The 15,175-nt window shown below is 38.2% G+C and overlaps 1 protein-coding gene across 1 annotated transcript in view; it reads left to right on the top strand.

The window, feature by feature from the left end:
- The window catches only part of RBKS (ribokinase), a 71,710-nt gene that overhangs the window by 42,067 nt on the left and 14,468 nt on the right, over positions 1-15,175 (top strand). The window contains exon 7 of the mRNA XM_063152036.1: positions 7,758-7,946. Coding sequence (XP_063008106.1) covers positions 7,758-7,946 — 189 coding nt within the window. The remainder of the gene's footprint in view (positions 1-7,757; positions 7,947-15,175) is intronic.

The following is a 15,175-nucleotide window of genomic DNA, read 5'->3' as shown; positions in this document are numbered from 1 at the left end:
CTGAATTTATGGAAATGCTAGACATATGGGAGTTCCTGCCAGCCATATCATGGGAGCATAAATCCAAGTGTACAGCATATTCTGAGAACAACAATGGCTCATAAATACCTTTGGTTTTAGAAACAACCTTTTGAAACTTTGCAATGAAATCGATTATGTTAGCACAAATGTAATATTCGATTTTGTTTGATTTCATTCTCTGTGTGTGTCTGATTTGTATTGAATTGATTTTTAGGGATGAACTATTGCCATTGTTCCTTTCTTGTTGCAGAGAAAAAAAGGAAAAATCAAGCATTTGTTTTTCTTATGTCACAAGTTTGAAAGTAGTTTTTTTAGTAATTGTTGTATGTTCATATACCATCTGTTTTCTGTTATCTTTCATGACTTTCTTTAATTTCAGAGCTCTATAATGAGTACACTTGAGAAGTTTGATATACAGACAAATGTTTACATACCCAAATAAAGGTTAGCAGTCACATCTCTGCATGACACTTAAAATCAGCAAGTTAATTCTACAAATATTAAAGATAAATCTAATTTTTTAAACTTTATACATTCAACTGACTACATATGCATTTCCATCATCATCTTAAATAAGGGAGTACCTAAGACTTTGGTGATTCTGAACATATACTGGGAAAAGATATTTTTATCCTATTTTTTTTAGAAATTCCCTTAGTATTTACTGGCAATTGCAGTTAGAAAATAGCATTTGGATAATATGGACCTTTTCTCTAAGCCACTATGGTCATTCTCTTGGATTTTAAAAAATTATTATTCTCTACGACCAAATTTATTGAATGTCCTGCTTGCCACTTCCTTCCTGAGGTGTTCTGTTCCAGCTCCATTGCCTCTCTTACTTGGTATTTCTAAGTCTCAAATGTCTTCCTTATAGCCAAAATCCTATTTCAGCTTTACCCTTTCTGGAATTTTTTTTTTGTTATCTGGTGTTTTTAGCTACCTCAAGGAAAAAAAAAAAGTGCATTTCTGCTTTATCTTTACTGAGTTTTTTAAATAGTTAATAAACCACCTTGGGTTTGAAGGTGAATTCTTTAGAGCTGCCCAGTTCAACTGCTTCTAAAACATTCTTTTAAACACAGATGTGTGCTCTAAGACAAGATTAAATTTACACAGATTTTTTTTTATTGCTTGGTTTGCCTTTCTTAGTAATTTATTTTTTCAAGTATTTATCACAATTTCATCATAATATCCCTCTCTTCCTTGTTCACCAAGAAAAACTTAAAACTTTTAAATTATAAAATCCTGTGGTTTGTGGATAATATGTGAACAGTATGTTTGTAACAGAAAATCATGTTGGCTGTCAAAGAGAACTCCAGCCATATAGTTTAAGACATCTTCATAGACTGTGTGGAGTGTTTGTATTATCAAAGATGAGGAAAGGGGATGGTCCTTGTGTTTAGCTGAATTATTACTGAGTCAGAAGTTTCTGTTATTTACAGCTCTAAAGGTTAGGGTCTTGATCTGCAATGCCTTTGTCCCAGAACAGAAGTTTAGAGATGTCAGCTCTAGTGTCAGCCATGGGATGCTGGCTCTCAAACATGCAAATATCAAATACAACATCAACACTTTATACTCCATTCTTTATTAAATGCTTTAGGATTTAATGAAATCACATGCAGTATCTGATATAACAGCACAGCTTGTTCTTATGGATTACGTGCTAGAGAGAAGCAAACAAAATTGCACTATCAGTGAATTATCTACCATTAGTTTGTCTAGAAGGCTCTTCACAAGCTGTTCTTTTCACTCTTGCTTGTTGCAATAACAGAGGGTTTTTTGTCTGACATTACTTTCTTTTTATGTGGTTCATGAACAAAAATGTCAGAACAAATCTTGCAAGGTTATCAGTTCTTTCACTGCTTAGCCTGTAGTTCAGTTTTATCTTTTCCCAGAAAGATCAAACTTGTTGAGACTAGTTTGTTAATTCCCAGATGTAGCACAGCCTAATCCCTGAGGTTTGTGCAGGAATGTGCTAGTTCTCCATTCCCTTAATTCTTCTAATGAAAAATAAATGTATCCAGTGTCATCCTGGTGAAAACTAATGGTTGTTCTTTTCAGTCATCTATAAATGTTGAAAAGGAGACAACCCTATACCAGACAAGGAATAGTTACCATTTTTTTCCCACGTATTTGTGTGATTCCTTGCTGCAGATGGCTCAAGGCATAACCGCAATGTCAATACAGTTCATGTGTTGTTTTTCTTTTTTAGCATGTGCATGCAGTTACATAGCCCTGCAGGTTAGGAACCAAAATATATTGCACATCAGCAATTTCAATTTGATCCTAAACGTTTTGAAGAACAGCTGCTTCTCTGTTCACAGACTACTGAGGAGCCCTTCAGGAGAAGAAAACCTCCTGAATGGTTACAGAAAATGATTAAGTTTGACAAGCTATTTTTAATGCAAAATTGGGAACTACTTTCTCCCTAATGTAAAATGGGTATCAGACTTCTGATCTAAATAAGGCCTTGCAAAGATTTAATTAAATACTAGCATTGGAGCTGCAATAGTAGAAAGCTTCAAAAGTAGAAAGTACAAGTTAATTGCTGATTTTGTTAAAGCTGTAAGATGTATAAAAATAACACTGAAAAACAGATACATTCCTAGTGTTTCCTTTTAAGTGTTGCTGTCTATTAACAGAAGATAGATAATTTTTTGAATAAATATTTGTTAGTATGTCCAGAATCAAGAGACATTATTGCCTTTTGCAAGATTCAGAGAATATGAAGTTTATAAAACTTTTTCTGTAGTCCGGGATAAGGGTTTAAGTGCTGGGATTTAAGTACTGGGATAAGTATTTAAGATACTGCTTGTTAATATAGTGAGATTAATAGTAAGAATAATCTTCCTTAAGAAAATATAATTGATCTCTCTAGGAGTCAAAACAAAACCAGGTCCTTTAGAAATTCCTTTAGAAATACAGTATTTCAGAACATCTCTTGAATTTGCCTCTTGTGATTTAAGTAATGGAAAGCTACTATTCTGCCATTACATAGAAGCTGCCAGCAATTCACAGTATATTTTATTTCCATCTTTGTTCTAAACCCCTTTTTATCAGTTGCTGGAAAGTATGAATTTTCCCATATTTAGTCTAAAATGAAAGATGTTACTTTTGGGAGGGAAATTTTAGCTTCAGGCCAATTCGTTTCAATCAGTTTTTAATTATTCTAGCACGATAAGTATTTCTGCCTGCCTGTATGTAAAAATTTTTTAATTTGAAACAACTGGAACTAGCTTGGCTTGTGGCCTGACCTTGCAATTTCTTATACACTAAATCTGTTGTACTACTTCTTGGGGACTGTTCACATGTGTTAGAATTAATGAGATTGAGTTCTTGTTTTGTCATTCTCAAATGAAATCTTCTAAGGTACAGGCCAAGTTTGTAGCCAACTGACTTACTGTGTTATAATATTTGAAATGAAAAGTATTTTAAATTATCATATGCAGTTTTAGATGCATTAGCCTTAAAACTGAGACAGTTTCCCTGTTATTATTTATTATTTCTCTTCCAGTAGTACCTGGGAACATTTGCTAAGTTGTTACTGTGCTAGGTGCACAAAACCCAGTCCAAATGATGGACTGCTCCCCAAAGAATTAATACTTCTTGTTATTTCACCAGTTTGTATTTGCTGAGGATCAGAGGATTGTGGAAGTTAGGAATAGGCCTCTGGATGTTCAGCTAGTTCAGCACCCTGGTGAAGCCTGTCCAGTTTAGGATGGATTGCTCAGGGCTTTGTCCAGTCAAGTTCTGAATCTCCCAAGGCTGGAGCCCGCGTGACCTCTGGGCACGTGTTCCACTGCTTCATCACCCTTGTGGTGAAAAAGCTTGTCCTAATACTGGAATTTCCCATGTTCTAGTTCGTGCTTGTTGTCTCTAGCCCTATCCCTGTGCACCTTCAAGAAGACTCTGCCTTCATCTTCTCTATACCCACCTACTAAATTGCCCTAGACAGCAATTAGATGTTCCCCTTAGCCAGGAGTTCTTAAGGTTGAACCAGCCTGTTTCTCCCAGCCTCCTCTTGTATGTCCTGGTCTCTGGCCCTCTGATTGTCTGCATGGCCTTCCACTGCAGTGTGCTGTGCTAGCTCAGTGTCTTACTTGTGCCAGAGTTGCCAAAACTAGATACGATGCTGCAGGTTTGGCTGTGCAAATGCCAAGCGAAGGATCCAGAACATGTCCCTGGAGGTGGCTGCCCCAAATGCACCGCAGCTAGAGGAACTGGCAAATGCTCCTATGCTGGGAACATTCTCAGTTGTAGCCAGCGTAAATTACTGTCGCTGTTGAAAGAAGTTAATTGTTTTGGGTTGACTTTTGCAGTTAATGTGGGACCCAGGGTGGTGTTAGTTTTAACACAGATTTGCCTGGCAATCTCAGTTTGTTTCCAGGCCACACAAATGGCTGTTCTGGCACATGAGAGTGGGCCATTTGGACAGGAGTGGCAAGGAAAAAGCAGGGCCATTTTCTTTTATGTAGCACTTCTGGTTTGTGTCAGCTTACCATGACTAGACTCCACAGTCTAAAGAGAGACAGAGACATGACTAAGATTGGTAAAGACTATGGCCAAGAACCTCCCTATCTATGAAATTAAAAGCTTTAGCTAAATTTTTCTACCAGTCTTGCAAACAACATTTTGAAAATAGTATGTAGATTAATTATATAATATCCATCATAGGTTTATTCTGACAACAGTTGTGAGGAATGCCATCTTGCTTTAATAAGTCCATTTTACTGACTACTTTTATGGGACTAGCTGCAGAAAAATAAAATTCTTCATTTGCTGCTCTTTTGTACAGTATGATGGCAAATGTCCACGTTGGGCTTTTAGTATTGTTATTTAATTTTTTCTTTACATAACCATTAGTTATTTCCCTCAATTGTACCACAGTTTGTTTTTTAAATAAGATTCTACTGAAGGGAGGAACTTAAAAACTCACCACAGTATTTAACATCAGTTGACATTTACTGCAATTTCTAATCATTGGCACAGAATCTGTCTGGCTTCTGCTGCTTTTATGGTTCTTCCAGCTTGTTCCAGTGTTTTTTAGTTGTACCATCCTGCTGTAGATGAGTTAGATGATAATGGTTTGAAGCAGCCAAAGATCTACTTTTATACAGACTCTGTCTGTTCAAAATAATTTTGTTTATTGGTATAAGCAGTGTAAAGATGAAAAGAAAGATTTCTACAAATATCTGTCCCAAAACAATTCTTTCACTACTCAAACAAAAAATCTTTTTGATTTGGGACATGGGAAGCACAAAGCTGACTGCTGTCATAATGCTAAGCATACAGGTTGTGCATTTCATTAGGAAGAATTATTATATTAAAATGCTTCATTTACCTTGCTCATGAGCTTATAGAAGCATAAATATCAGGTAAATAAACCAATATTAGATTTACTGTTACTCTATAAAAACCAAATCCACTCTCCTTCTGGAGACTTTTCCACAGAGTTAGAATGTTTGGAGTTATTGCCCCTCATAAAGTACTCTGAAAATTCAGTTTCCCTGTTTCATTCAAGGATTTCTGTGAAATTATTTTTATTCTTGTAGCACAGGGCACCAGCCGTTCTGAACACAGGAATACATAATTCCTGCTCCAGAGATATTAAAATTCACAAAAAGACTCGGAATTTTCAGACACTTGAATAGAGTGTACATATATATTTTAATATTATATGTCATCTATCTGTAGTTACTCCAAAACTGTCATTAGTGAATTGATTTCCTGGAAACCTTGGAAGAAGATACAGTCAAAAGATTTTGTGAGATACTTTTTGAAAAAAAAATTCTTACCAGAAAATATTTTTATAACTTTTTAAAGACTGAAATATATTTAATATGCTTGAATAGTTTATACCGCAAGAGAAGTTCGAGCAGCATGATGGCATGCCAAAGAGAAAATTGGACAGATTTAGTTGCCTTCTTATAATTTAGATTTTACTATATTCTTGTCTGGGATCAGTGTGGTTAAAAAAAGTAATTTTAAGTTGGGTGTACACGTTGACCACGCACAAGTTTAACAATCGAGTCCTGCCGCACCAGGCTCTGCCTCGCAGTGACCACATCAACAGCGCATGAAATAATTCGTGCACTTGCCTGAGTAGGGACTGCAGCGCTTATAGTCATGTGTGTTTAAAAGTGAAGCGATTACGGCTGTGCGAGTGGTACGATGGACGCCAGGGAGTGTGCGGGCACGGTGCGGCCCTGCGGAGCGCGGCGCGGCTGCTGCCGCCGGGGCCGGGCCGCAGCTCGGGAAGTGGCAGCGGCGAGCAGTGACTCAGGGCTGGGCGGCGCGCTCGGCGCTGGCTGCCGCAGTTCCTGTCTGTCCCCGCTGCCGCCCGCTCCTCGCTGCGCTCCCCAAACACGTGCTCGGTCACTTTGTTACATCGAGAACTGCGAGCGCTGAATTCAAGCTTCAGGCACGCAGAGGAAGGCCGTCTGAAATGTTTCAGCGGCTGTTTCCCAAGAAGCTGAGCTGCCCATGCAGCAAAGGTCAGGAGAGTGGCTGCTGAATAGGTTCCAAAGAAAGTTTTCCACTGAAAATAAGCCCGAGGAGTGTGGAAGTTATGCTCGGCTATGAAGCAGGTATCTGAAAATGCTTCAGGCTGCATTCTTCAAGATGCAGCAGCAGCCTTGTAATGCCAGCTACAGTAAGGCTTCCCTTTTCATGGGCAAACAGGACAAAATTTAGTGAAGACAGCAAAATGTAATGTGTCCGTTTACTTACAGTTGGAGGCATACAGTATTATGCCTGCTAGACTGTTTCAGAGAAAAGACAATTTCTCTTCCTTTTCTTCCTGTTTCATTCTTGTTCATTTCCCTTCCAAAAAGAAGAGAAAAAGCACATTACACATGACAATACAATGCCATCAAGAAAATGTGTGAAGTGGTGAAAATGTTGTTTGATTCTGAAGTCTTCATTGCAGATTTTGGTGAAGTTTTGCTCTTAGTTGTGTGGAACTAGAAGAGATTAATTTTAAGGCCAAGCTGGGAGAAGTTTACTTAAGCTCACCATCAGTTAGAAGAAAAGTTTAACTGCATTTGTACAGAGCCAGCACAGGTGACAGAGACATATGGACATGGCTGCAACACAAATATATAATAATTTTTTAATGGGTCTTTGTCCAAAGGTGGCTTCAGATAAATTTTAGCTATTCTCATCCAAAAATATATAAACTTAATAATTAAACTGAACAGAGTGGTCAAAGTTGAGCAAATTTTTTTTCGTGAAAGAGATTTTCCCTTGTGATGTCCCTTTAGTTAGCTGAACACTGAGAATTTTAAAAAGTATTTTAAAAGTTCCTCACTTAGTGATAAATTTCCCTCAGGAATAGTGACCAAGTTGACTTGCAGCATTTTTTCACATTAAACCACAAAATGCTTTTGCCAAGACTGTGTCACTGTGTCTATTTCACGGATGAATAAACAGCGACATGTAGGAGAAATGTGATTTTACTAAGGGTTGTATAGCAGGTAAGTTGTAGAAGCTGGAACAGAACCCACACCTCCTGTGTCTCTGTGCCTAGGCTGCTCTCTGTTAGTCTGCTGTGCCTGAAGTACCACACTGATTTCAAGCAAGGAGCAAGACACAGCTGAAGATCAGCGTAGGAAGTGGTTTCATGATCATCCTACAATACACATTTTTAAAAGATACTAAATACTGTTTTCAAATGCAACAGTTGTCCAAAAATGAATGCTGTCAGATTATGATTTTCATTTGCGTGGGTTGTTTTCCAGGCAGAAATTTTAACGGGCATCCCAGTTGGCAACCTTGAAGATGCAGAAAAGGTGGGACGCATGCTGTTAGGAAGAGGGTGTAAGCTCGTAATTGTTACTCTTGGAGCAGAAGGCTGCATGATGATATCAGGAGACGAAGGCATTCCAAAGCACGTTCCTGCTGGGAAGGTCAGGGCTGTGGACACTACGGTACGTTTTTGTGGTTTAACTGTCTTGCTTTGGAAAAGACTGCTTAAGCACTAGGGGAAAGCAGTGAGTAATCAGCCAAATCTTTGGGCACTAGCACAATGGCTAATTTATGATGTGAAATTGGTATCTTGCTTCCAGTGTCTTATGTATTAAATATCAATTCACCTGAGTTTTATAGTCTGTATTGTAGTTTACTTAGAACTATTATACTAAAGGTGTCCTCATGTTCCTCCTTTACTGAAGTACCTGTCTCTGACTGTAGTATGTGATGCCACTGGATTGAGCTGCAGTCTTGTTTTTCACCTTTGCCCTTTCATTTAATTCATCTTGTCTAGAACTCAAACACTGTGAGAGAATGGAGATACTACTCACAGTCTGAAACTGAATGTTTGATTCTTCTGACAAAGCATGAATTACTTACCAAATCTAGCCTAAGGTAATTAAAGATATAATTTTTACAGAATATAGTGGAAAAACCCACAAGTTCATGCTGTTTCATGATGACTGTTTTATAATGCTAGGTAAGGGGTACTTGGTCAGGTGCATTTTAACCTTTGACATGAGGATACTTCTTTGCTTCCTTCTCAGAACTGGGTGCAGAAAACATGCTCTGTTGAAACCACAAATACAATACCCCCAGCAAAAGAGAAAAACAGGACAGGCAATAGTTAAGATATCATTGCTATGAAAACCTTACCACATTGCACATATGGGGCTATTTTGTGTTCCTAGTATTATCTGACATAAATCCAAAATAATTCCAGTGGAGTTACTGAGAGCAGAGCAGGTCACGTAATATGTACTGACTATACATTTAAATGCCTGTTATAATAACGTCATATTACATATGTTCTGTTACAATAGTTCATTAAAATCCTGGAGATTTTACCATCTGGTATGTTCCATATCTGAATTGCATTAATAACAACTAGTTCTTGTAGCATGTTTTTTATCCATGGACCTCATACTGATTCACAAAGAGGAAAGGCAACTGTTTAAAGGATGAGGAAACAGAGGCAGAGAGAGCTGAGATTACCTAGGTCAGTAACATGCAGTAGCAGAGCTAAGAGTAAAGTCACTTCATCTCAATCCGAAGATTGCTTATAGGTTTGGACTGTGATATTCTGATACTGTGGAAAGCGTTGTTTCATTGGTCAATATAATCTTTTCCTGCATAACTCTGAAATAGAGACACTTTGGCTTTATTTTCCTCTTTTGCCGCGTTGTCATTTAGAAGTTTGACCCTGGGTGTACTAGTTTTGGAATGTCTTAAATTTCTAGCTGGGGGAAGGAGACATCACTAAGGTTCTTGGTTCATGCATAGGGTTCTTGGTAGGGCACTGCAGATGCCAAACTGCCTCTGTTTGCTTTTAGCCCAGAATTGGAAGTGCCAAGGAAGTGAAAGGCAGAGCTTCCAAAGCTGTCCAGAAGCAGGGTTTATTAGCTTGGGAACAGCACCTTGTGAACCTGGCAGTACAGCTTCTTGCTCTGGGTTGGTAAATCCACTGCTGCTATCAAAGCTTACTGTTAGAGCTTCTTCTCTATCACACAGAAGTGATGTTGAAGAAATATGTGTGATCTGCTTCTTCAAAAGAAGAAAATTGCTTCCAGATCAGCTATTGTTTGATATCTTAAAGATAAAGAATTGCTGCTCTTGGAATAAAACAGCAATACTGAAACCACACACTGTGGATGAAAAATGCTTTTTATCTTGCCTAGCAGTTCAGAGTTTCATGTCTGAACCAATGTAATGTGCCTCTTTTTAAAAACAGAATCATTTTATTTTAAATGAAAACAGTTCCTTTTAATTTACTAAATCATTGCCCTGCCTCCTTGTGGCCAACAGGTTATTGGCTTGCACATAGCAGAGGATTTTCACAGTTAATTTTGTTAATCTACTTAAATACCAGTGGGTTGTTTTCAGTAAAACAGCTGTGCTTGGTTTATTCTGAATGAAAAAATATGTGTTGGCCTTCCATTATAAAAGTCTTACAGTGCTTAGTCTGATTATCACTTTGCCTGAAAGCAAGTGGTTTGAAAGCAACCCTCACAAACACTAAGCAAAATAATGCAATCCTCAGCTAACCTGGATTGCTCTGTTATTAAAATAAGCATTAAACATTCCAGTAGGACATGTTACTTTCTTCAAGGCATGTCCACAGTAGATCCTTCCCCAGGGAAAGGATCAAACTTGTAAGGTGGCTTACCAAGTAGCTACCTACCCACAGGGTATTCAGAGTTCATGTGTATGCTCTTAGCCTGCCATTTGATACTAAAAAAAGTTGCTACTTTAAACTGCTCTGACTTCAGCATCTTGAGGGACTGGGCACAATCACACTGGGTTTTGTGCCTCTATCTGTATTGATACTGTTTAGATCTGCAGAAGGTGAAGTTACTGCCAGACAAAGAGTTAAATGACACATGTACCCTATCACAGAATTTGCAAAAGGCTACAGCGTCCTTATTAAAAAACAGAGTTTGCCATTTAGGAGATACACATGCAAGATGCAAAATTAGCTTCAAAGTCCCCTTTTACTGTAGAAATTTCCATGGCTGCTACCACTGCTGAGAGTCCTCTCTGCAGCCCTGCAACTTCAGTACTGACCCCTGGTAATTTCTGTTCTGCACAGCAATTTTAGGAATTTTTGAACAACAAAGTACTTGGGTAGGTACAGCCACATGATTAAGAATTTGAGTTCCTTGTCCCAGTTGGTGTGCTCCCCATTCTCCATGTTCACAGGTTCATCAGAGACACTAAAGGTTGATAGGCTGTAGAGCCTGGCTCTTCATCCCTACCCTTGAGGTGGTTAATCTGAGTGTTTATTGGCAGAACACTGGGAAAAGCTGGCTCCATCTCCCACTCTGTGGTGGAACATGAATCTTCAAGATTGAAAATCTGGCGTTTTTCACCCACACTAAATCAATACTATAAAGAGGGGAAAAAGCCTTGTTGATTCTTTTTTTTTAGCACTAATTATCTTAGTGTGGGCTTTAGTAATGTATGCAATGCTTCTCATGACTGTTAGCAGAGCTCTCCATACACAGTCCAAAACATGTAGAGCACGAATAGTCGTTCAGAGGGAAGTTTTGCAAGACATGGAATTGTAAAGCTGAAACATCTGTTTCTCCTGTTATAGCTAAGTAGTGCAATAAGCTTTTGTTAAGAAAATTAACTTTCCCTTCAATTTAATAGTTCCTGCTATCTACTTTCTGTATGAAAATTTTGGATAAGCAGAAAAATAAGTGAATTATTGAAAAATCATCCTCGAATTTTCTCTGTGACAGAAAGATCTGATTAAGCCCACCAGCTGTATCAATTTGTATTTGAAACAGTTGATGTACATGAGACATTTGACACATAATAAAGTACTAATATAGCTATACATTATATTCTAGTTTCATTACTTTAAATAGTTGCTTTTAAATTTACTTGACTATATTAAGTTGAATATATGCATTTACTTTATTTTTGGAAGAAGCTATTTCCACTCTAGGTGAAACTAGTACATGAAGCTACATTAAAATAGCTGTGAAGGATAATTATATAATTCCATTTATATGACACTTCTGTTGGTAGCAGAAGGTTTCACAAATCATTCACAAATCTGATAAGCATTCCATAGAAAACAATAATATCATACACACACATTTTGCAGTTGTGAGTGTGTGAAGCAGTTTGCCTGCTGCTGAAACAGGAGCACAGCTGAGGTGGAGCACGGCAGCTGCTCACAGACAGCTGTAGGACATGACCAAACTCCATCATGACAGAACTGTACTTGAGGTGAAGGGGATGATCTGTGTGATGAACCACACGATGATCCTGGATTTTGGCATCTGCTGCTGCAGCAGCCCTGAACAAGCCATCCTGGCAGAGACATACGTGGTCTGTTGAGATAGAAGGCCACAACATCATCCATACTGGAGAATGAAACTCTGCTCTTTTTGCCCCTTCACCCTTGCTCTTCCCCTCTGCATCTGACAATCACGCAAAGTGTAATTTACAGCACTATTTACATCTATTTACATTTACTAATTATATTCTATTGAAACTGCCAAGGAAAATTTGTCAGAAGAATGTAATTACTGAAAGCTGGAATATGGCCAGCGGTGAGATTAGTTCCCTTCCATTTTGAAAAAAGCACTATGGGATAGTATGGAGCTGAGCACTTCAAGTGACAGCTGGGAGCCAAGTCAAGTCCTTGAGGTACTGCCAGAGGCCTGCCTGAGGCTCAGTATCTGTAGGTGGACTTCAGAGGGGCATTCAGGTTGTCTGGAGCTCCAGGTTACTCAGGATCTGGGCTTCAGAGCCATGCCAGGCTCCTCTGGAGGTGGGGCAGTCTGGTGGGGCAGTGGCAAAGGCAGGCTGGAATGTCCCCTCTGGTTCTGGGATTGCTCTGTGGTTCTGTGGTTGCTCCTTGCAGTTGGAGGTGGGGTGTCCTGTCTAGGGTCCATGGCTCGAATCAGAGAGAATCTGGCAGAATCTCTCCTGTGTAGCAGCATTAGTGGAAAATGGGGGGGTCTCTGAGTAAGCTGGGGCTGCCCTTCTGGCCCCCCATTTCCAGGTTACAGCAGGAAGGTCACTTTGGGGAGGAGGTCATCTAGAGTTAGTTTTTAGAACCTCCAGTTTGTACCAGAGCCCAGCTTGGATCAGGATGACAAATATATACTTGCACCAGTTAGGGTGACTTTCTAATTTTTGACTCATCTGGTCTTCTAAATGCATAGTATGGTTGCTCTATTTAAGATCTCTTAATCAGTTGACCTCTAGGTTTACACATACCACTGTTGTGTGCAAGAAGTCCTGCATTAGCACACTCACAGCCAGGAGATCAGGCATCTCCATCTCTGGCTTAGGCATAGATGTATTTTCTTGAAAGGCAAATGGATGCACTTGAGCACACTATATTTAAATGAAAATTTGGAATCACTTCTCACAACAGTGCCCCTAGTAATCACAGCAAATCAACAGTCAGTCCCTCTTTTAAATATCTAGAGATTTATAAGATTCTAGAGAACCTAGAATGTTTAACTTTGTAGTATTTCTAAGCACAACCATTACATTTACCATGTAGTTTCTTATATTACCAGCATTTTCCCTGTCTGGTTGTGCTGTTTGGATACAGAGATTGCACAACCTGCTAAAAGAAGCTCACAGGTTGAAGTGCCATGCTTGTAAACATGAAAGTCATTTAGGGGAAAGGATAAAATTCAACAGTTAATCTACTCTGCCTGAAATTTGACCTGAGCATATGATTTATTTTATATAGTCCTTTTCTGTGCAATATTCTCAGAGATATGATACATACTATTTGTCATAATCAAAAATGTTGCCATTATTTTTTCATGTCAGTTCTGCAAAAGAAAAGCTCATTGCTACAGTATGAATTGTCATCAGATGTTTTTTGTTCAAATCCTGTTGTTTCCCTCAGATTTCTTAATACAATTTATTAGATCTGTCTCTTCTATTAGGAGAGAGAATTATGAAGGCTGTCTTTAAACAGTAAATTGCTCACTGGGCAGCTTTGTATTGAACTCTGAAGATGTTACACAACCTTTATTTTAATAAAGCCTCATATAAGTGTATAGCTGTATAATTTTAGATATGTCACAGTATTCAGGCCTGTGCAGCAATTGTGGTCTAAAGAAGGCAGTGTGGTTTAGCAATTTTAACAAAGGACCGATTAAGAGTTCCAGGGCTCTGCAAAAGACTTGCTGTAAATCCTTGGAAGTGTTACGTGTCTTCTTTGTATCCCAATTTATCTGTCCATAAATTGGAGCTGCTATTAATGTGTTGCATATAAGCCATGAGAAGTCTGTTAGAGATCAGAACAGAACCTGGGAGGCCTTTTTCCCAGGCTTTTCATATAACCTCAGGCCAGTTGTTCTTCTTTGGGGGGTTTGCAAACTCATTGAAGTATTTCTGCTTGAAGTTGAGAGGTTTTGTCTGCAAAAATATAGTTTACACTAAAATTCTCTGACTTAGCTGTATCTTCTGGTTTGGAGGAAGCCTGAGCCAGAGGAGTGAAGTGGACACTGAAATAAAGCCTTAGAATATAAATAAATCCAAAACAGTCCTCCTAATAACAGCAATTCTTTGTCTCCTGACTTTGTGGCCTAACGTCTGAGGCTCAAGGGGATATAAATACAACACTCTGTGCAATGACTAATTACTCAAAATTCTGTGCATCAGCAGAAGTGGGACTTGTGGTTGCCTCTAATATTATCAAATGCCTTTGCTATTTAATAATCTTGTAGCCGTGCATTATTTAGCATGCCGTTTGCACAAAGAACAGTGATTTTATTTCAGTTATCTCTCAACAAAGTAAAAATGCAGCTGGTAGTAAATGAAGCATTTGGCAGACAATGTGTCTGATGTACAGTTCTCTAACTTGCTAAGAAAAGAAAAATGTTGACTGTTTAACCTTTTCCTACCCAAGGATGTAGCAAGGAGTAAACCTTTGCGGTTTTCTATTTTCTTTATTTACTTAACCCTAAAATGTATCTTTTCTTCTTCTCTTTTTTTTTTTCTTTCTCTCCTTTTTCTTTTTCTTTTTCTTTTTCTTTTTCTTTTTCTTTTTCTTTTTCTTTTTCTTTTTCTTTTTCTTTTTCTTTTTCTTTTTCTTTTTCTTTTTCTTTTTCTTTTTCTTTTTCTTTTTTCCTTTTCCTTTACCTTTTTCTTCTTTTTTGTTTTCTTTTCTCTTTTTTCTGGTTTTTTTTTTCTCTTTTTTTCTCCTTTTTTCTTCTTTTTCATTTTCAGTTCTTCTTTTTTTTTTTTCTTTTTCCCATCTTCCCTCTCATTTTCAAGGAAAGAGAAGTTACTGCTGGGCAAACATCTTATTTATCAGTGGAGTTTATTCAAATACACCAACACAGAGTAATTATGCTCAGAGTTCCCATTAACATCCCACAAAATGAGAGCATAATAGCTTCCTTTCTTTAACATACAACCCAAATAGGTTATTAAATAAGTTCAGTTCCAGTCATAGCCCACTTTCTGACTTAGCCTTCTGCATTGCCTTTTTTACAAATATGGAATCCATTGAATCTTGGAACAGAAAAACCATGAGGAATAAGTTAATCTGCCAGGCACTCCAATCAGTGATCAGCGCTGTAAGCCTAAATAAAGCTGCATCTATTATGTTTGAAGTTCAGCTGAACTGTGAAAGGGCACATGACTGAAATGACTGTGTGTGAGTTGACTCACAATAAAGTCTAGATGGGACTTGCTT

Source organism: Melospiza melodia, chromosome 3 (assembly GCF_035770615.1).
Source record: "Melospiza melodia melodia isolate bMelMel2 chromosome 3, bMelMel2.pri, whole genome shotgun sequence".
Classification (NCBI taxonomy): domain Eukaryota; kingdom Metazoa; phylum Chordata; class Aves; order Passeriformes; family Passerellidae; genus Melospiza; species Melospiza melodia.
Note: the sequence above shows the minus strand (reverse complement) of the source record. Positions and strands in the feature narration are given on the sequence as shown.